The 24,486-nt window shown below is 31.2% G+C and overlaps 1 protein-coding gene and 1 long non-coding RNA gene across 6 annotated transcripts in view; one reads left to right on the forward strand and one right to left on the reverse strand.

Moving 5' to 3' along the window:
* Positions 1 to 24,486, forward strand: part of LOC105152520 (uncharacterized) — a 178,936-nt gene that overhangs the window by 25,868 nt on the left and 128,582 nt on the right. The window lies entirely within an intron of this gene.
* Positions 1 to 24,486, reverse strand: part of alpha-Catr (alpha-catenin related) — a 61,466-nt gene that overhangs the window by 18,821 nt on the left and 18,159 nt on the right. For 4 of the 5 annotated variants that reach the window (XM_087410587.1, XM_087410586.1, XM_011066841.2 and 1 more), the window contains 3 exons: positions 8,913 to 9,102; positions 499 to 776; positions 153 to 395 (listed from right to left, as the gene is read on the reverse strand). In XM_087410587.1, the coding sequence (XP_087266713.1) occupies positions 153 to 395; positions 499 to 776; positions 8,913 to 9,102 (711 nt within the window). Of the gene's footprint in view, positions 1 to 152; positions 396 to 498; positions 777 to 8,912; positions 9,103 to 10,468; positions 24,482 to 24,486 lie in introns of those variants that run through there. The other variant, XM_087410588.1, reaches the window with a different exon arrangement.

Below are 24,486 nucleotides of genomic sequence, written 5' to 3' on the forward strand. Positions count from 1 at the left end.
TGAATAGATAAATATTGAAAAAACTATTATTGTATAATTTCACAATTTGATTATTCTTTTAGCTTTATTAAATTAATTTTAACGATGTTGAGTGGTAAATGTTTTCATCATTTATGAACGTTTATAAAGTATTCTTGAAATAGACAGCTTACCTGTGAATTCGAGTAGGATTGAGATTCGCTACAGTCTAATACTCCGTCCTTGACAACGTAATGTATCAGATCCATCGCTCTTCTCATTTGGCAAAAAACGGTGTCTCTGTTCTCCTTAGCGGATGGACACTCGGGGTGCCTTAGACATGTCTTGCTGGACGTGAGTAGCATCATGGTGCTTCTCTCTAATACTTGTCGGGCCGCTGCCATTTGCGCGCGTCGCCTCTCGTCTTTGAGATCATTCTGAAAATAAAGTGTAAAAAGTTTAATTGAGTCACGGTAATACTAATGAAAATTAATATAAAATTCATGAATGAAATATTGATTTGCAAGAAATAAATCTCACCTGACGATCACCCGTTAAATGTGCCAACTCGACCATCTCTCCTCCAAATTGGCTAAACGCCTTGACGAATTCTGTGAAATTCGAGACACTTTCGAGACGCCCGAGACTGCGGGCGACCTTATCCTTGGCATGAAGCAATTGATTGACCACGACGATGTCTGCCAGGAGGAGGACTTTTGTCACTGAGCCTAGGAGACATCTGGCAGCTCTTACGACGGAACCTCGGTCAGCCAAGCTGTCTTCCAAGGCACATTCGCATAATTTCTCGATTGCTGAGCCTAAATGTAACATAATCGGATTGTATTGTCTAATTTTATAACGTATGCATATCTGTAGAAGTTAAAATATGTGTAAAGTAATAGTTCTTTCTACTTATTCCACTGTAAGATTTAATTCTTGAAAGAGAGATCGATCGAATTTTGAGCGAGTGTGACGGACAAGGAATACTAATGAATTAAACATCTCGCCTTTTTATCGTGTGTCACCGTAAAATCGGAGTAATCTGATTTAATTATGACCGAGCTCCTTGACTTAAGTACGACGGCTACGAGTAATTGGATGCTCTCGAACGATCATAATTAATTATACTTCGCACATTCGCTATCTTATCTAAATTAAAAAATGTCAATACTTAATTAAGCTTATCGTTAAGAAATTATAGTAAAATTTAAGCAAATAGCAGCATTGTGTATTTACATTTCTAAACGTATTGAAATGGAAACGTTAACTAATTCTTATTCCCTTTTATTTGAAATTTATTAACTATGATTTTAAAGCCAATATTTTTTTAAACAAGTCTATAATATCCAACATTAGAGAGTCATATAATAGAATGAAATTAATAAGAGTAATTAACATTAATTGGTATATACAATTTATTGATAGTGATGACAAAAAATTGTTCTTAGCTCTTCCTAGCAATATAATATTGACAGAAATCAGCACAAAAATCTACATTAAAGAGCTTTTTGTAAGTTGCATTTGTGCATAACGTTTTCTAATAATATCGTTATCGATTGGAAACTCTTCGAGTATGAGACATGAGAGGTGTTCTGTATTATTAAATAATTATTTTCGGAATTAGAAAGCCGTAATTAACGCGAAACACAATATTGCCGCTGGCTATTATCATCTATTATCATTAATTGTTCATCGCCATTAGGAACTCACGATGTCCTAAAGGAAAACTATTACAGGGAGAATCGATGAGAGAACAATTGATTATAATCAGTTCTATTTGTTCCTTTATATTGAATAATTATGAGAAAACGCCTAATTGTGGGCGTTTAATGGAATAAATTTATGTATGTCTACAAATCCTCTTTAACAATGTTCTATTGTGTCGCATATCTATGTAAATAAATTTTATTCATTAATTTACTCTTCTGAATAGTTTCTTCATCAACTCAATATTTATAAGCTATTTTCTATAGGCCACTGCGCATTACTTTTATTCAGTAGAACTTGTTCATCGTTTTACTTGATGGATACTTTTCTCATTAGAGAATTTTCTCTAATGAGAAAAGCACTGTTTCATTCTTCTTCGTTTCAACAGTGTGTTGCAAACTTCAAAATTAATTATTGTATATACTATATGTATATATATATATATAATTTATAAATATTTGCTGTATAAGCTATCACGAGACATTGCTAAAGAATATGTAAGACATCCGTAATTGAATACTTAACGCAACGATTAAAGATATGGCAATATTCTTTTTTTGTGTTACCGCGCCCAGTATTCTCTTAAAGGGCAAATCGCTTATATCCTTTTATCGAACTGATTAGTAAAGTGATGCCAGCATTGTAAGATTAGTCGGTTCGATATGGAATCCTTATAGCGTTTTATATAGACTAACTGTTACGTAAGAGAACTTGACCTAATTTAAAAATCGAAGTGCACTGATTTCATATCATTTCGTATATACATATTTAGTTATTATTCCGATAATCGAGGATCGGTTTTTTTCATGTTTTATTAGAATAATTATGAGCCATAAGCTTTGTAAAGTCTATATTTATTTTATAAATTTTATTGTCTATATTTCACAAATCACGAAAGAAACATATCAATGAATAAGAACTATTTCTTTTTTTTTGAATCTAGCATTTTATTTACGTAATTAACGCTGCTAATATTTACTACGTAATTAACGCTGGATGCAATATATAAACAAACTATTTTATTAATAAAAGTGTCTGCCTAATTTCGGTCTTTACGGTGAGAGTTTTTGAGCGTAAGGAAGCAAATAGAGCACATCTCATGTACCTCATATCTCGATATTGATGGACGCATCGGATGGATTGCAATTGGAGAGATTGCTCGGATGTGACGCGTACAGCATGTTCTAGGAGTGTGCTTTTCGTGATTCACAGGACAAAAATACATCGAGCTGATAAGCACATCAAACTTGAGATTGACATTTACGTTTTTATTTCTTGTTCAGCGGAAAGTACTGTTTTTTTTTTGTTCCACGTTATTATTAATTGAACCATTTTATATACAAGATTAATTTATCACGTAGATGTGAGGAAATCAAATCATTGTTATGAAATATGATTTGTGAATTTTGAACAAACTGAAGTTTTCCAAGATGCGTATCAATCGCTTAATTGCTATCCTTGTAACTTTCTGCTGGCACGCGATAATATTGAAAGAACAATTATACGCGTTGCTTTAACTCGCGTGATTAGGAAAACTGTAGTCATAAACGAATAATTTACATTGATGATAGAGCGTTATCAATGCTATGATTTATTCTTGGATTTGACTGGATATCCATGTCGATTGGTATTTCTTCTTAGCATAGCAATCTTGCAGTAATTAACCAAGTAAAATACAAATTTAAAGAAAATAAATGATTTTTATCTGTTCACAAACGGGCTTTCTCTCACGAAGTAGTGAAAAAGTTTTTATATTGACATAATTGATATTATTACTTTAAATTTTAAATATTATTTATTTGGAATGTTTTTTGGTAAAAAATTTCTGGAAGGGAGGAAAAGGATGAAGGATAGGAACATAATAGCCAGGTACAGATGTGGGAATGAAACAAGAGGGGATCAGTATTGGAGAGAGGAAGAGGATAGGAGGTGCAGAATATGCCAGGTTATAGAGGAGAGTACGTGTCATGTGTTAACGGAGTGTGAACAGACAAAGAATGGAATGCAGATGGGAAAATTTTTAGGAGAAGAGGGCAAAGGACTGGAAATAATGAAGATGATAGAAAAGGTGAGAAAAGAAGTAGAAAAGAGGGAAATAGCAAAGACGAAAGAGGACTTTAACTAGACGGACAGGATGTATAGTACTATATAAATCCTAAGCGATGTATTTTATGAGGATGGACGTAAGATACCAAGGATACAAATAGCCACGTTTGGATATTGTTGTTCATTTAGATGTATATATAAGTTATATGTAAGTTCGGATATTGTTGCCAATTCAGATATATATAAGTTGGACTTTGTTGTTAATGTTAATTTTATTTGAGTTAATATACTGAGTGACTTTGCTGACTTTGCTGACGTCTTAATAGAATAAGATAATATAGGAAGAGTAATACAGGAAGTAAAATTGGAAGTGTAATCAATGTTATTATGTTAAAATGTGTGCTAAAATGTGCGTTAAAATACATAACAAGATATATTTATTGTAAAGAAATTATGTAGACCGGAAATCATTAGGCAAGGATTAATAAATACAATACAATATTTTTTGGTAAAATTGCATATTTTCAAAATATGTCAACAATATTTGTCTATTAAGATTAAAATGAATTATCGTGTATAATGTGGATTTGTAATTGTGCAAGCGACATGAATGGTTGCGTTTATCAGAGGATACCATTAAACTGTGGGAGTAAATAGCTCGGAACGGCGTTTTATGATAACCATGATAACGTGAGCGATCAATGACGATGAATGTGACTAATGAATCACTAACTTTACTCGTTAGCGAAACATTTATCCGCGCTTATATCAGTCTGCGTTAAATTGTTCCAATATTTATATTATGCTTCTTCGTTAATAGTGTTTCACTCTACAGATCTTAGATATACAATGCGACTTTCGTTTGTACGGCTTTTTGCAAGTTTGCATAGTATAATCCAATTTATTATTTCTTTCATCGATTTTTACGATAGCCTTATCTGAACGGGCCTTTTTACCGTTCACTACTAAAATACGCCGAGTGAATTTATATCGCGTTTTTCCCAAGTGACACGTCATGATAAAAATCGCTCTCTTGTGCCCGTATACGCTGCAAGCTGAAAACTTTTTGTCATTCGGTTAGTTCCGTCATAAAAATGGATTTATTACCATTACGTCTGGGAAATGTTGGCATATTTGTGTGAAGAAAATCGCGGTAAAATCGTTAGCATTTGATTTCAATGATTGTGTATTAAATTGATCAATTTGTCGAGGTTATTAATCTGTTTACACAAGCAAATTAACTGGATACTTTGATAGAGAACTGCATATAAACTCTCTAATATCTATATTAATTTTGTATATGCATGTTTTATCGAAATATTAAATACAAATGTTTTACGTACAAGTTTAAGCTTATATACTTTTTTTGGTTCTAATAATAGTAATTAAAATAAATGTTTTGTTCATTAAATTGATTTGAACATAAAAGATTATCAAGATATAAATTTAATATTAATAATATTTATGCGAAGATACAATGAAAGCGATTATTATTTCACGTCAATTGACATAATCGCGAACGAATGAAATTAAAATTACGAAATTCACAGCGTGTGATTAACAGCATCGCGATGACGATTTCCTTCGATTTCATCCGTTCGATATTTCAGTTCTCGGACAATTTATTTTTGCTCCGCGCATCGCGATATTTCCAGCCTTTATTTGCATATAACTGCATTTTATTGTCAATTATCACGAATTCGATCTCTGCTTTTGCATTTGTTTTTCATACATGATGATTCCGAGTGATCATCAGTGACTATTTCGTTGCAACAGAGTGTCAATATGGCACAGAAGAGCTAATGAATAACTAAATGAAAGCACTCTACGTACTCTCCGTTTAATATTACGTACTACATATTAATATACTATGAAATGTGTCTTTATAATCTTTTAATTATCACTTGATTTGAAATGGATGTCGGACCAAATGTCTACGCATCCATCAACTTGCTCGAATGCACTCGCAGTTGGCAGTGACTGTAGGTTGTTTGTATTTGTGATTAGATGCGATTAGGTGCGACTATTCCTCAGCGTTGCTTTGTGCTTACCGTATGCTGTTTCTCTCCAGATATATAAATTTGGCATGTTGCCATTTATCTTTTACGGTAGTCGCTTTTCCTTATAGTAATGCGCTTGTTCTCTCTGTCACCGCTGCTCTGGTGCGCGAGTTTAAATTCCACCGAGCTTCGAAAATAGCGTTATCTTGAGAAAGGGAGCGTCTATAACTAAGCGTTTAAGCATTCCGTACAATGTTACGAATCTTCCATTCGATTTTGATATGCACGTCGAAAACGTGTGCGACCTATTACGTATAATTGCTATTTAAAATTCTCTCGCGAATTCTACTCTGCAATTCTACTGTATTTCACAAAGATTTTTGGTTTTCTATTTTAAGAAATGATGATTTTCGTGATAATAATAGTTCAACCTCATACGTACGAAGAGTGATTTCTATGCAGAAATCACCGATGCCGACGGTTTATACAAATTCGTCGCGTGTTGTGTCATAGTGAATCCCACAAGCACGATATAGCGTTCGCAATTCCACAGTTAGTTACACTTACCGATTTACACGCGATACCACGCGAAACGATTTGTTCAAGCCAGCAGGTAGTAAGCTTGCATGTCTCTGCACGATTGTTGTAATATCGGTGCTCTTTCGACGTTATTTCATTACTTCAAATTGATACGTCTCGTGCTTCGATAAGCAATCCCACGTATAGCAATCGAATTTTATTATCTTATCTATTATCTAGAATTTTCATCGATTTATTCTAAATTCGTGGAGCGCGCTGTTTCTGATTGTACATAATCCTGTTTTGACCTCAGTGTTGTGACGAAAGCTCGTCGGTTTATTATTTATCGCCGTTTTTCCTTAAGCGCAAGATCGATGACAACGAAAAGAATAACTGATATAATAATAGTATTTCTTAAATATATAAGCGATGCTACAATCTTTAAAATTCATTCTGGTATAAGTGTAGTATATTTCATTTCTATTATACAATATATATATATATACCCTTATATTATTTTATTACATCCTTTATTCTCGAATTATAGAGTATTCTTTAATTCAAACCTATGTTGAATAGGTATCTCGCTACGAAAGCTTTCTTCAAGATCTTTAATTTTGTGGTGTGAGACTTTTCGACGTTGAAGACCACCGAGACCGTCTCTTTCCTCTGCGGCACAATTCTCCTCGAAGAGCGAACAGGTGTGCTGGAAAGAAATATCCCTTACTTCGACCATTACTTCTCCGCTATTTGGCAAAGATACGTCGAGGCTCTTCTTGTATGTAGGTGACGAAAAACCTTTCAAGGTTTGGTGAAACTGGGTCATCGCGCGCGCTGTTTCCACATGGTAGCAGCAGTCGTTCTGCAATGTGCAGCTTAGCGTGAAGATACGAGAAGATGTAATCTGCCGACGATAAGACTTCAAAGAGTGACGTTCAAAGGTTACGAGCCTTATCCTTGCGTGTATGAAGCTCTTTTCCGGTTTGCGTGCTCTTAGAGGTTGTCCGCGCAAGGTTGCGTATGAGAGATGCAATTTGTATCTTTTCGATGTTTGATGTTACCATTTGAATCTGAAGATGTTTCCTTATGCGTTATAGTCTAGAGAGAAATCTGCTCTTACATGAATGAAAATGTTGGATAGTTTTGTGAAATATTTTAACCTATATATAATGTTCATTTATGCATATGCATTTTATCTTTCTTTGTCCCTTTTCTCTTCTTAAAAGATGAAGAGACTATAAGATACTAACTTATATGCTAAAAAGAATATTAGTCGTTCCGTAATGCAAATCGTAAAATCACGTTGGAGTATAATTCGCGATGCATCCTCTTAAATCTTTACGCGAATCAAATTTTTGTGATCTATTTGACGAAGATTTTGAACTTTATGACTCAGAAGTAATGCCGAATTAAAAAATGAGAAAGAGTTGTATATTTTACTTTATTGCTTTTTATGTTCTTATAAATAACGTATAATACGAATTTCATATTTATGAACGGCTTCCGATTGCGAATTTATCTAAAGTAACATAATTATAATATTTTAAATATTGGGATTGTGAAATATCTACTGCTTGAGATAATGTTATTTGCTCGGTTATTTGAAAAAGAAATTCGTGTAAGTACTTATAATACAATTTCTTCTTGAGAAGAAGATAATCTCAAAGGAATACAAAGTTTTCAATAAAATATAAACTGAATGAAAGTATTAAAGTACTTCAAATTATATCTATAATTGTAAAATTTGTTATCAAGATAGAAATTTCGTAACAATATTGTTTACTATCTTTACCCTATTTTTATTTGTATCAACTGTGTGTGTGTGTGTATTAGATTTAAAAGAGAATAACATAAAAAATTTTATGTTATATATTTAAACAAGATTAACATTTTAATTCTAATAAGCGTTATCTTTTGCATACTTCTTTGAATACTATATGATTGTAGCAAAATATATTGTTCGCAAAATATGAACTTTCTTTTCTTATTCTCTAAATTTCTTGAGAGTAATAATATTGGACAATGAAAAATTTTGCAAATTAATGCAAATCTCTACATTGTATTGCTCTTCTGCTAGATAATACACCATTCTAAAGTTATTCACATAATCTCCAACAGATGCATGATGTTGGCGTGCAAAATACGCCAAGTTTTAATGCGAATTAATGTAATATGCAATTGGATATGTTTATATTGTCCTAACTTTTGATTAATGTACTATCGTAATATTCGTGAGAATATTTGTATTAAATTTGCGCTTATACCATCCGTTCTATGAAATTCATTCATTCGTTCTGTGAAACTCACAGTGATGCTTTTCTTTATTTCGAATGAGAAGTATTGACGTTGTTGCAACAATTATATTTTTTCTATATGAAAATCTTTCGACACGCATACATAAAATCTGTATAAATAATTTCAATAATAATGCAACTTGTAATTTGAATATTACATAATGACTTCAAAACTTTGTTATTTAATAATAATTGAATACATAAAAACACAACAGTCTTGCTAATTTAGATTATGGAAGGAACTCTAACGATTTACAGATAGATTGAGTTTTAATTTTTGTTAGAAGCTAAATTATATAAAGATATTCTAGTTATTTTATTTTACTCGTACATCTATTTACATTACCATCAATTTTGTACGTATTGTCACAAATGTTGTTACACTTACCTGCAACCCTCGCCTCTTTGCACGCCTCGTACATGTCTTGTTTGATCTCCGGGTTGTCGTCCGCGATAGTTTCGCCGACGGTCACGAATCTCTCGACCGCCAAATTTACCGCCTGGCCGACCCTGGCAACCGCTCGCAAACTCCGGTCCGAGCATAGTGGTCGTTCTCTATGTGAGATTAACGTAGAAATCTGTAAAGATATTGCATTTTGATGAGTGCACAACATTTAGTCGGAAAGATCTATATGAAATTTCATTTTAGAATTTTGATATAATTGACAAAGAGAATTTTGGTTTTAGACTTGTATTTATTAAATATTATTGTTGTAATGAATATCATGATTATTATACATACAAGTCTATTATACATATACATATAATTTATTACTTCGAAATATTTAATATTTTATAAAATAAAATTATATCGTATTTATGAATAAAAATGAAATTTTCACGTAAGTGATATCGATACATTTTTACTGGAAAACTCAATTGAAATCAGACACGATACGATTTTATAAACAGATTTTGAGAGTTAATTAGATATTTGTGTTATGTTTATTTTAATTAAAGTTTAATTGAGAAACTTAATTAAAATTTATTTTAAGACGTAATCTAAGTTCCGATATTTTCGATATTTTGATATTATTTGTGGATTTTGGTTCCTCTTAGTGCTTATTGCATTTCGACAGCAGGATTTAGCTCAAGCAAAAAAACGTCAACGAACACACTTTGATGAGCATTTGATGAACATAGATAATGCCGTAAATTGAAATAATCGAAATTTATATTGAATAAAATTAAATATCTTTCATTTTTTACCAACGCCTTAAAGAAAAAATCTGTCTCTACATATGCAAATGTTTAATCGTGATTATTTGTTCTTGCTAGTTGGACTTAAATGATGACATTCAGAAATGTGTTATATCTATCAAGTCAAGACACAAATAAACACAGGTCGTGCGTTAGTACAATGATTATCACTTCGAAATTTTTAATAATCACCTTTTAGTTAGTCACTTATCACGATCGCGTTCTAATTATAGATAATGCAATGCAGTGGCTTACAGGGTCGCTTCTTAGGTCAATTTATTAGGTCGAGTTTTGGTACACGAATGGTAACATAGCGATTTTTTTATAAAAAATAGAATACTATACGTAATAATAGATATCAAAGTCTCATAATAATTCGAATTGTTATCATTACGAATGTATTTGTTATTTTGACATACAACACGCGTAATATTTATGTGAGATCGCCATCGAGACAGATGAGCCATCCTGTATGTCATTTATTTTAACATGATCGCGACAAGTGTTATAAGAAATTAAAATTCATATTCATTAAAATATTTATAAACGGGTCAAGAATATAATAAAGTAAAACCGAGTAAATTAGTGGATAATTATTATGCGTCAACATATTATGCGTCATCATCTTTCAGAATACTCGTTCGTTATATTATCTTTCTAAAAGATAAATCCCGCATAGAATACAAAAACGGTCAAGTATTCGTAGACAATTGTATCTACAGACTAGTACAGCTTGCTACTGACTCCCTTATTTTAATTAACGTCGTCCTCTTGTCTAATCCAGGGCGATTTCAAAATAACCAGCACGTTCGTCCGCATATTCTGCATTTGTTTCAGTTGTATATGACTAGCGACCATGATATACCATAAACGTGCTGCTTGCGTTGTGCGTGGAATTACGGCGGAGAGTCCGTGGTAGCTTGTTAAAATTACTACGTAACGCGCTCCGAGCATTCGCAAATCGTAGCGGCTACACTGCATTTTCCACACAATTAGACGATGCATTTGTTCGTCGTTCCTTTCAGAGATGTCTGCCTCAGTCGAAGGAGGGAAAAGGAATACGGGCTGTGACGTGGAGCAAAGGGACGAACTCGCGGACTATTGTTTTGAGAGATGAATGCGTGTACTGTGCAGACGTGCATACACACACATACATATAGAGTCATACGCACGTAAACGACTCCATTCATCCCGATTCGATCGTCTTATGTAAATGGAGATGTCTGTGACACAGCACTTCGTTGCATGTAATTGCATATTGCATGCATGCGCGACAGCGTGAATGGCTATGCGGGATAAAACTATATTTTGACGTTTTATTATCGTAATGTTATGACGTCGTAATGTTAATGTAATAGTATCGATTATAATAATATTGATTTGGCTGGATTTGGCGCTAACTTAGTTAACAAAATTTTCTTTTACAATTATAAGAGGCATTGATAATTATCATTAAATGGAAAAGCAAATGTGGTAGTACATTTAAATTCCATACTGGTTGAAAGAACCCGTCTATACAAAAAGTTAATAAGTGTTTTTTTTCAAGAGTTTTGAATTTAGCTAAAAAAGCAGGCTTAATATTGCAATTCAGTATTTTGTTTAGAAAAGAGATAGAATTATGTATTTTATTCGGCCATTGTGATATTACTTATCCAAAATCTAGAAATTTCTTTAACCATGTACATACATTTGAATGGCTTCATTTATTCGTCGTACAGTTTATATTATATAATATAAATATTACATCAAATTTTTTAAAAATATTGCGTTTTTAATATGCACTATATATACAGTGTTTTATTTTAATTGTTCTAGGTAAATAACTCGAGGAGTCGTGAAATTAAAAAAATTTCAGACAAATCTTATGTGACTTCCAGGGAGATATAAGATGATATCATAGACTCGATCTTGGGTGACGTTGTCACAGCAAGGTCATTTTGAATTTTTTAAATTGAACCCTTAATTTTTTTATTGCATATCTCGAGAGCTTTTCGAAACATTATAATAAAATATTTTTAAATATTTGAAACTTTTTGAGTTCTAAAGCTTGAAAGTTACAATAGTATTATCTAAGATGTCTGGTGATTATCAGTGAAATATCTCGAAACTTTCGCATTTCCGAAAGAAATGTTTCATACAAAAGTTATAGGGTTTTAAATGATCTATCCACTGGTTTAGTCAATCTGACTTTGGGCGGCGTCGCCAAGGTCAAGTCAAGGTCACATCGATTTTTTTTAATGGTACATCCCATTTTTTATTCCAAAATCTAATAGCTGATGTCAAGACACCAAGTTTTCAAAACACTACAATAAAGTTATTTTTAGTACTTTCCGAGTTATGAGGCTTGAAAGTTACAGCACCATTGGCATTAGCATTACGCAAAGTGTCGTCCGGCTGACGACTAAAACCTCTTGAATATTGTTCAGGATTATGATCTGGATAACATTTATTAAGATCAAATTTATTGGAACCTTTGGAGATTGTTCCTCTTATTTTCATTTTGGCATTAAAAATTCATTTTTATAATTTTTAATTTTAATTTTAATACTTTGAGTAATGCTAATGCCGATGGTATTATAACTTTCAAGCCTCATAAAGTCTCGAAAAGTATTTAAGAAAAAATATTTTATTATAGTGTTTTGAAAAGCTCTTGATGTAAGCTACGAAAATATGTAATGAAAAATGAGGGTATCATTTAAAAAATTCAAAATGACCTTGCTTTGACCTTGATAACATTATCTAAGGCCAAACCTATGGTACCATCTTGTGTTCTCCTCAAAATCACATAACTTTTGTCTGAAACTTTTTTTAATCTCACATCTCCTTCTCGAATTATTCGCTTGGGGCGATTAAAATGAAACAATCCTGTATGTATATGTATATACATACATATAATCAGTGTTGGGTAGTATCTCTATACATATATAAAGATACATTTTGTGTATCTAACCTATATCTGAAGTACATTCAAATTTGATATTTGTATCTATATTTAGATAAAAAAATAGCATCTGAACTGATTTTCAGATGCATTTTTCAGATATATTTTTCAGATGCATTTCCTCAGCATAGTCACAATTTTATTTTATGTGTGATTGTCGATCGATTCCATTCCGCAGAAAAAAAACAGCTTCATTGTTGCAAAATTCTATAACATGATTGGTCCTTCCCTTAGTTCCTCACAGAATCTAAACGCAAATCAGTCATATTAAAGAATTTTACAGTTACACAGTTGCTTTCTCTGCTGAACGTAACCAGTGATCTTAGATTGTGGATTTTCTAACGCATGTATAGTTAAGCTGAAAACACAATGTTTGAAGCATTTTTGGTTTATAAAACTATGATGAATTATATCGTCTTATAATTCTTATCTTAAATCTTCTTCTCTTCTTCTTACGTTAGGCTTCTGGCTTGTGTGTTTCTCTCATATGCTTGCGATGCACACGCTGATTATTTAATTGCCACGAGCACATGGGACATACAATTTTAATGCCGGTTCCGAACGGCGAATTTTTCGAGAGATATTTCTATGGGCAAGGATACTCTCGGGAGATTGCCGGCCTTTTCCGAGGAGACATGAGCGTAAATATTTTGGTTCCTATTAGGATCGAACCCGGAACCTCTGACATGATAGACCAGTACGCTGTCTACCATGCCATGCTCGCGTTCTCTTATCCTAAATTGTTTTACGATAATTGTAAGTTCTTTCAATTATCTAAATGTAACAAAAATGAATGAATAAATGATTTATTTAATAACTAATACTTTTTTTATACATTACCATTATTACAATAAAATTAATTTGAGAGTATCTGAAATGTATCTGAAGATACTTTTACCCAAGCAGAACCACAAGTCAAAATTATGATATCAAAATGATGTTTAAAACTCCAAAATGATCATTAAAAGTCATTTTTCAATCATTTCTGATTCATTTTAATGTCATTTTGACATTATCGTGACTTGTTGTTCTGCTTGAGTAAAATTTGACATCTACATATACCTGTATACATTTTAATATGTGTATGTATATCTGTATTTAGATACATTTTCATACATGTAATTGTATCTATATTTAAATTTTAAAAATATCTTACTCATCATTGTACGTAATGTATATATATATGTATGTACAATATATATATATATATGTATACCTTGTAGTGTTAATGTATTATATTTTATGTTAACAATTTGCTAAATGTTTTTAAACGTTCTTTAAAGTGCGAAGAAGCTGTATGAATTTCATTCCATAACGTGTATTATTGCAATTAATTAAAATACTTAATAAGTCTTTGAACAAGAATCTAATTTTATAATTCTCATATTTATCGAAACGTAAGTATCGTTCTTATAAATATAATACTACAGAATTGCAAACAGAAAATATACACTTAGAGAATATCTTACTTTTACCGCATTATATTTTAATGACGTTTGTCGTTAGCAGGAACTTTGTCGTTAGTTACGATGGCTGCCGTTCGCAAGTGTCTCGTGCAAAGTTCAATATAACTTTGCATAATTTCCGCCGACCGGAACTCCATTTTTCACGATGAAATTCCAACGAGTTTCCTCGAGCGACGCATGAGTAACCGACGAATAATTGAAATAGCTATCCTTTCTCTCGTAGGAAAATCGGTCATCTTGCACGAAATTTTTCCAAAGTTTATGAATTTATGTATTTGTCGACATGGTATTTCATTAAAATTATATAAATTATTTTCGCAATTGACAATATCTTTTTTTATCTCTCGCTCGCCGCATTGGTATTAACAATAATAAGGACGAAGTCTGGCACGATTGTTGGCGATATCGATCCGTTGATGCTATCGACGATATCGTTAATCGCTTTCACGTACGAAATTCATCTCTCAGCTTACGTGTGGCTATTCGCGGAATTTTCGATATCACCGGTGAATATTTAGCTCGCGAGATATCATCAATCAATTCCGATGTCGCATCGTGGTAGCGAAGCGGTTTCCTGACGTATCATCCTCCGTGACATTACTGTAGCGAAAGCTCGGACCTGTAACTTATGTTCCGCAACGGAGCAGCTTGTGAATTTATCGTTCTAATACGCGACGACCATACGTGACATTATGACGTGTGGAAATAACTTACCTTGCAACCGTGGTCTACATAATCGGGACGTTATTAACGCATAATCGCGTGTCGTTCTATTCACGGAAAATTCGATGAGGAAGTATTAGTCATAATATATTGGGTCATTTAAAAAGTATCCGCGGTTTTTTCATTCAAAAATTGAAAAAACCGCGGATACTTTTTAAATGACCTAATACTACAAAAACCGATATCTATATTTCAACCAAAATATTTTGTATTATGCTGTATTGCTAGTTACGAAAAATAATTCTATAATCCACTTTTTCTTGTTGTATTTTGTACTCTTTAAATGTTCTATAATGTGTGTGTGTGTGTGTGTGTGTGTGTGTGTGTGTGTGTGTGTGTGTGTGTGTGTGTATCGATATCTTGTCCCGATGTAGAAATTTTATTTGTGCATGATAATCCGATAAATAACACTAAACAATTTCCACGTGTTCATTAACACTGCAGTATGACGTATAACCGGAGCTGTGTAATTATTCATAAACTGGCATATTACGCTTGACTTTGCACATTTTTAATCTAAATGACTGTTAAACGTAATAATGCAAGATCATATCAACGTCGACAAAGATTTACTAATCGAATTATCAATTGCATAATTCCTGAATTTTTTTAGTCCAATAATATATATTTTATTATAAATTCTGTTTGTGTCAATATATTATAGAAATGTCAAATATGTTTAATAAATCATAGGTTATATATTTTTTCTCATTTTTAATTGTCTTTTATGAAATTATATCGAAATACATTTTATGAATTAATTTTTCCACTCAAATAAATTCGAATAATGTTATTGCATATTAATAGTTTGTATTTGCAGAAATCCTCGATTTATTTATAAATCTACTTGATGGATTGTCTGTTTGGTATTATTGAAATGAATATATTGAAATGGATGAATTTTCGTTTGTGATCGATTTCTTCACTTTGCTATATCTTTCACTTATGAAATGGATATTGAAACTTCACGAATACGAACACACGTAACGTCGCTACAACGACGAATGGGTCGCCACCTGCTGTGACTTGAGTGGATGGCAGCCCTATTATTTCTTTTAGCACAGGGGTATGCATCTCTATATAAATTATAAAAAAATGTTTTAAATAATTAATTCGGAAACGTTGTGAATTTTTCGTGATCAAATCATATTTAAAACTTAATACTTTATTTTTTATTTTTTTATAGAAAATCCGTTAATTTGAAATTAATTCATTACTATACAATAAAAAAGTACAATAGCATCGGAATGATTAATAGTATTTGTGAGTTTCTTCTTTTGCTCAGAAAAATATTTGACGCGATCAGTAAAAAATGTTCGATCCAAATGAATGCGTTATATAGAAAAAAAAAGAGGAAAAGCTTCTCACGGATAAATTTAATTAAAGTGCTCAAAGAGCGGGAATCGCGAATAAGATTTGATGAGTAGATTTGACTGATCTTAAGTATAGTTTTATGAATTCTCTTTACTTTTTCTTTGCGAACTGCGAAGTCTCCTGAAAAGAAGGTCAGCAAATGTGTTAATTAAGGGATTTAACTCTCTCGTTATGTAAGTGCTCGAATTGAAGTTTTGTTATCTCGTTTCAATTAATTATTTTTTTGTATACTTTTCTTTATACTTTTGAATATTTTTCTTTTTCTTTTCGCCTTAGAAAAGAGAATAGCATATACGTGATTACTCAGTTGCGGCGTAGTTACTAATTGTAAGTATATATTCGTATCTTTATAAAAGATGCATGAGTTCTACTTCGTCTACGGTCGTCTTTCTTTGAGATTTTTTCATTTCGTTATTTTCTTCCTGGCTCACACCGTCCTATATGATTTTTGCTTTTTATTTGTCTGGGGCAGCTTGGATTCTTTCTTCGATTAGTTTCCTTTTTGTGTAATCTGATGTTATGGAATATTTTTTCGTTTTGTGTAAGTTGGCACATGTTTATTTACAAATACGTTGATTTTTTACAAGTGTTTTAAAGGTCTAGTTTTTTAAAACGACATTTCCTAAAGTGCTCAATCTATCGAAATTGAGGGTAAATGGAGACGTAATTGCGTTGACGTCGCGCAATCTGTTACAAATAGATTTTTCAAAAGAAAACGTGTCAATTTTTCTTTTCCAAGTCACTGCACAAACACACTTTGTTAGGAATTTCAGAAACAATAGATCTGTTCGCATTGCTTGCACTTTTTGCATTCAGCATCTTTGTTTTCTCTCCTATTAATACTCTAATATATGTTTATCTCGCTTTAAGTGCAAAAATTTTTGGAGGTTTCAAGCAGCGCGAATAGATTTATTGCGGCATTACTATGGTGATAATACGAGATCGTTATAATGGTCGACAACATATGTAGAACATATAATATTTTTTTCTTCCACAAATCGATTCACTGCCGAATAAGCACCAAACGAAATGACAGCGAAAGCCATGTGACGTTTCTCAACCAGCCACGATAAGTTCGATCCAATTTCCCATCATGACAGAAGAGAGAGATTACGTCGATAGAATGGAGAAATCCGGGGCATTGAAGAGTATAAATGAAAACTCTGCTTTGATTCATGTAGAGTGAAAAGATTGAAGGAGAAGAAATAAATATCCTAAGTTACACGAAATCATCTGACGGCTCTGAAGTGGAGATTTTTGATATCGAGCAAAAGTTAGAAAACTGATGAAAACAAGTTATCTGACCAATTTGTTTCACGATGCGAGCTAGAACGATCCGCTAATTGATCCGCCAAGTATATGTGCGTTACATCGAACGAGTTACGAACAAAGAGCATGCTAATTTGGAGAATTTAGTTACAGTTGTCCAATGGCCATTGTACTATATTCCATTTCCATTTCAAAGTAATACCGCAATGTACGTATCGAGGTTTATCACAGTTAAATCATGAGATGAAGATCAATCTGTTAACACGTATCAGCTACGCGGAAATTAAAAATCAACTATTGAAATACCTCTGCAAAATTTAATATAAATTGTTGCAGAGTTAATATGATCAAATTCTAAGATATAGGGGAAACTATGAGTCACGAGGTATCGTGGGTCATCGATTGTTTATATAATTTAGAACGTTTACATTAATACTACTGGTACAATACGATTGTTACTTTGTTGCCCATATTTTTTATCTAGGCAATGATTCCATTAAATTCCATTGTATTGAAAAGCATCGATCATTAATGGTTTTCGTAGTGCAATAGTAACTTTTTAACCGTATAAAAATGTTTTAATATTGTTTTTGTAGAAGAAGATACATGATATGAAGTTAAGATGCAAGTTCTTTTCTCAATTTATAAGTAATAAATTTTTTATTAAATATATAATTAAATGCATAATTAAGGTACGATAGGTCATACATTAACCTTTTGTTGCACGATGTTGCATATATGCAATATCTTTTTTCTTTCGTTTTTTGATTCTCAAACTCCACTCTTAAGGTTTCTGCACATGCAATAAATTGTTATATGATCCTTAGATACTACTTTAATAACAAGTTAGGTACAGAAGCTTTTATTTTGCAACTTGAATTAATTATAAACAAATCGAGCTCAAAAGACCTTATTTTTTAAAGAAAAAAACCGTTCCTGAAAAATTTTGATTAATAATCTATGCCAAAATATATATATATTTTTTGAGGATCGCTGATTACGAAAATGGAGTCAGATTTTCAAAATTCAAAATGACGGATCCAACATGGCGAACCAAAAATAAAAAAAATGTTTTATTTGCCTTGAGAATTGATGTACTAGGGTTTTTGGGGTTGATGATTATAATATTGAAACGAAATTCCCGGAATAAGTTACCCACTCGACATGTAACGTTACTGAAATGTTACAAGCTTCGGTTATGGTGAGAGCGAGAACAAGGATATTGCAAAAAGACTTCCGTATATCGATTTTCGAGGTAAATAAAACATTTTTCAAATTTTGGTCCACCATATTCGATCTGCTATATTGAATTTTGCTAAACTGATTACAAATTTATAATCGGCGACCCAAAAAACTCTTAAGTATGAAGTTTCAGAAAATTTGACTGCAACGAATAATTCGTGCAAAGGGCATTAAATATTCATAGTGAAACAATACAGAAAGTATATGTCAATAAAAGGGCAGTTTATGCTTCTAAGCAATTAATTTTATTTTATCGTAATAAATTTTTTATCTTATATTAATGATTATTTTTCATTTGTTTTCTTATAACTTTCTATTATTTAATAATTATTAGTCATAATTATATTTTATTGTATTAGTAACTATGCTAAGAACGCGTAAAAGTTGAAAATAACCTTTCAATTTTCATCACCGTTATTTCTTACATAATTCTACTATTTTGTGTGTGATAGGGGGTATCATAAGTCATTTCTTAAAAAATATGTTTTTATTTTTTTAGTGTTTTATGTACTTATTAAATTTTAAAATATGCATTATGCTTTAATTGTAAAAAAAATGATATAAAAATTTTTATATTTAGATGCACTTTTAAGAGTTTGAATTTTTTTGACTGATGATGCCTCGGTCTCTCCTATATCTAATTCAGTGTATTCTTTGATTACGTTTATTATATTAATTATATTTAAAGAGTTTTTTTATATTCTCGTTTGTTTTCTACGAAGCTTATTTTATTTTAATATTATAATAATTATTAATATTTGTCACTAATATCTTATTAATCATCGTACAGATCTCTTTCAATAATTGATCTCTTATGATTTTACGCAGGAGCATTTACATATATTAATGGAACGCGCGCTTTTCGCAGTAATACTTATATCTATAACTAATCATAACGATGAAAATATTAGCTGCATTGACACGCAGTTTATATTATCTCGCGCGTTGAGCGAACTCGGCGAGTTTCTCTACAGAAAATTTACATGTGTCATGATGTGACGCATTAAATCGACCATACAAGTGAGCGCTGTACCAAGTACATATATTCCACTTCGTACATATTTTCAAAATGTCATATATGTGGATGGCTTTTTTTATCAGTTTTTTTAAACGATATACGTTCAATAATTTATTTGAAAATTGACAGTTGACAATTTGTTCTCTCTAATATTGTTACATAAAAATGAATATCCTATTTTCATGTTTTTTTAACCTTCGAAATCGAAGGATACTTTATATGTTAAATAAAATTATATTTTGAGAATATATAGATACATTCTCAAAAGATTATACTCTCTCCTCTGTCCTCTCTCCTCTCTTCCCCTGGTGAAAAAATTTCACGCTGAAATTATTCCACGTTTTGGAATATTGTATTTCAGCTTTTTAGCGAAATTGCTGAAAATTTGCTGAAATTTTACTGAAAGTGAATTTTTCAGTTAATATATTAAAAAATCGCTGAAATTAAATTTAAATTTCTCTTGCCGAATTTTTGCTGAATTTCTCTGAAAATGAATTTTTCAGTTAAAAATCGCTAAAATTAATCGCTGAAATTTTTCTGGAATGCTGAAATTTTGCTGAAAAGAGAGAGAGTGTTTCAAATGTGGAATAATTTCAGTGAAATTTTTCCACCAGGATCTGTATGATTTTCTCTCATAATTGAATGCATTAATTTTGAAAGTCCTCTTCACACAGCTCGTCTCGATTAATAACGTTGTTGTATAAATAAAGATAGAACAGGCCCTAGGTTACGGTAATCCGTTTATTCGTGATTGGATTCCAAGCGATTCCATAGATATGCCACGAGATTCCCTTGCTCTCTTGAAACTGCTGTTGAAGGCTGTTCGATTAAACAGTATTTTTATGGTATATTCATTATATGATGTTCGCTCCAGAAACAAGTAAACTCGTATCGGTTTTTCTAAATTCATCTTGTCTTTTATAAACTAATAAACTGGGTAATTACTATTTTTATTGTAATTGTTTTGAACTATTAAATATTTCTTTTTGATTCTATTAATTTTAATTATAAAAAATCTGATAAAAGTAAGTGAAAAATGAAAAATTCCTTTAATTATAAAAAAAATTTTTATTTTTCACGTTTCCTAAAGAAAAAAATTACATGATAAGTATCATGGTAATTATATGTATTAAATGTCTTTGTTTGAAAATAATCGTTTTCGGAATTTTGTAATTAATTTGAATTAATTTGTTGCGTCTATTGAAGATGTCAGTACATCACTTGATACAGACGATCTCCAGGCACTAATTTGAAATGAGCATATCAAATTAAACAAAGTTTAATGGGTTTGTGGCAAGTGGCAGAAATTCGTTTTGCAAATGACATGCTTTTAATCGTTGATTAAAATTACTCAAGACCGCGAGCTTTGTTATGATAAAAGAATGAACTTCTCGTCCACTGTTTTATTGCCGTACGAATGGCGCATAAATCTCCCTTCGTAACTTGTTTCCGATGGACTACGCAAGTGTAACGCAAACCGGATTTCCATTAGGAGAGAAATAGAATGCGTAGTTAATTATGTATATATTACGTAAGTTTTATATAATTTTAAAATTTAAACATTAAAGTTAAAAACACGTTAAATTCGTAAATAAATACTATCGCTGAATCTTATGAATACGAACTTGTAATATCGTGATCATCATGAAAAGATTAGGTTGACACATACAGAGTGAGTTTGACACAAGTGTTAATAGACTTGCGTGACTTTAAATTATAAAGCACGTAGATGAGCTTTTCGGATAAGTCATACGATTTTATTTCCAATGCTTCACAACTTTATTAACATTCCTATTATAGTAACGTAGCGTGTATTTTCAAGCACGAATAATTAACGTGATCCAAAAAGTATAATTGATTATTTAAATTAATTTGTATAAAGTACAAAAATCATTTTATACATTTCAATACATTATTATATCTTTATTACAATGATTTATTGCAAAAAGATATAACTTTTGTTAATAAAATATATTAAATGTATCAAATATATTAAATTGTTGAAAAGACGATACACGTTTGTCCTTTGTTATAACTATATAACATGTCACTTTATTAATTACATTTTGATCGTCACATTAGCTCTTTTAATATATAATATTGTTGTAATCTCTTTTGAAATATGTACAAATAATTTATAAAGTCGTTGAATGTCAGAAGAATTTGCCAACATCTGATTTTGTTGAAATTTTATTTTAAGCTCATTGCTTTAACGGACATTTCTTGATTTTGCCTATAAATTGAGCTGAAAATTTTTGTTATAGGTTCCCCGTTTCTACTATATAACTGAATCATACTGGAAGAGTAATTCCCTCTGGGAATCCTTCCTAACTGAAAGAGTTCAAGAGTTTGATAGCGTTTCGTATGTATATGTATACAACGAAATAGGAAGCAAAAGTGGAAGCTATTCGAAAGGATTCTTAAATTTAAAATAATAACTCCTTGAATAAAATAACTGATTGTCGAGAGGAGGTGATCCTGAACAAATATTTGGAAATGTATTACGCCGATAAATCTTTTTTTTGAACGAGGTATATAACTTTTTACAGAAAACTTATAATTGCGATAGATTGCACAAACCACAAAAAAATCCACAGCTCGAAGTTATTATCGCGAATTGTTGCACGTGTAAATAGATATGAGAATTGGGAATGGTTTGCAGGAATTTATGAGAATGTTATTTCGCGTCAATTTGGCATCCAATTTTCTTTCGACGTTTCTTGCGCTCGTCTGACTTCCGCCCATTTCAATTTAAATTTAGCAAAGCTCAATTACACTTGTTACCGAAGTAAGTGTAATTTTAATCGCACGAACTCTTTCCTTCTTCGATTCAACGTATACAACGAGTAGTTTACGTAGGAGATAAATGCGCTTGCTGTAAATATCGGTAGCCTCGAGGAAAATCGATTATAACGCGAATATCCATCTCACCGCAAGCACTTTGAGGTACAAGAATTTACTCTTTTCATATGGAGAAGTCTATCAGGATTTATAGTGAAAATTTCACATATGGGCTTTATCTTCTAGCCATATGATTTCGTGTTAAAGTTTAGTTTGCTATATTCTTGTAGGATTTTCCCAGAATGACTTTTAAAGCAATCACGGTTAATTTGATACTAATTAATGACCTTTATTTCTCATTCATAAAAGACCTCTACCTTAAGTAATATTTATCAAATCGTTCACGATAATTCATGCTTAGAGAGAATAAAGGTCATGTTCAAATAACGCTTTTAATGGAAAATTTTTTAAAATAATAAAAAAATAAAAAATGAGTTTTGAACACGTAAATTTTCAGAAATGAGACTTAAAAAAATATTTTTATTACTGATATAAAGACAAAACTAAAATTTGTTGCTGAATTATTTCGTAATGGAAATGTATTTCGCGATATTTATAGATTCACTCAGCAAATGAAAATCCAGAATACAATTTATTCGTTTATAAAATTTGTATGTTTCTCTACACATTTCATTATCACTGCTAAAGGAAATATAATTATTCATTATCTTGTTAACATATTATTCTTATGAAATTTTCTTCTATAAAAAAAAAACAAAAAATTGTTTAAATATAAGTCCAACCTTTGCAGGAAAATCATCTTTCTCAGAGTGATAATTCATAAGGATGTATATATGCGCATGAAAATATATACGTGTATTAAAAATATACACATATATAAATTTTCTTAATTTAATTCAGAACGGTTTAAATACATTTTTTATCATTTTTAAAATTCATTGTAATTAAGATAATATCTCATATTCTACTAATCGTGCTTTAATTATTTCAATCACACAATTGTTTATTAACATTCTGAATATTTAATCTTTGTTTAATTGAATGTTTTTATTTAATTGAATTAAAATTTGTAAATAAATATCTTACGAATTGCTTTCAAAAGTAATTATTTTACAATCTTAAGAACAATAAATTTGTATGTTTTAAATAAATTAAGAAATGCATATATAAATGTAAATCACACTTCTATATCGTTCAAGGCTCTTTTCTAACACTATTTTCTTCTTTTTATATTTCCACAGCGGAACAAAGAGTTCCAAATCAGTTTTAAGTTATACTGACACGCTAAAAAATAACCCTCTTGACGAAGCTTTGTGATATTTTCCTTGGATTCTAAGGAGACTTGGCTTTCCTAAAGCTTTTCTGAGCTTTCTCTATTCTGAAGAAAGATATTTAAATTTTTTAAATACCCAAATTCATTTTAGAATTATATATATTCACTAGAATCATATATTCATTGGATTATGTTAATTTATTTTAAAATTAAAGAACCTCTCATATGTTTTTTATTTTTACAAATGTAAAACGTTTAAAGAGGTTTATACGTTGAAATGAATTTTAGATAATAATTTAGATGGATTTTAAGGGAAAAGTGATAGTAGTTTGTTTCAGAAGTCGGTATATACATTATGTATAATAAACTTACGCTTTCAAACACTTGTATATGTTACGTAAGCTGGGAATAAAGTGGACTTTAAATGTCAAGTATAATGTATGAAATGTGGAATAAGAAGAATTGATGTATAAATTCTCCATAGAGAGAACACGTATTTATTATATGCAACATTCGTTTAATAAAATGTGACATGCCAGTAATCCAAATAATAATTAAACGTGTACAAGTAAAAATTTCTTTTTCCGATGGGGTTGATACGTTGAAATTTTTGATAATTTCGGTATGTCAGGAGGTCGTCATATTGTAAGAACA

Source organism: Acromyrmex echinatior, chromosome 10, assembly GCF_024713525.1.
Source record: "Acromyrmex echinatior isolate Ae372 chromosome 10, ASM2471352v2, whole genome shotgun sequence".
NCBI lineage: Eukaryota > Metazoa > Arthropoda > Insecta > Hymenoptera > Formicidae > Acromyrmex > Acromyrmex echinatior.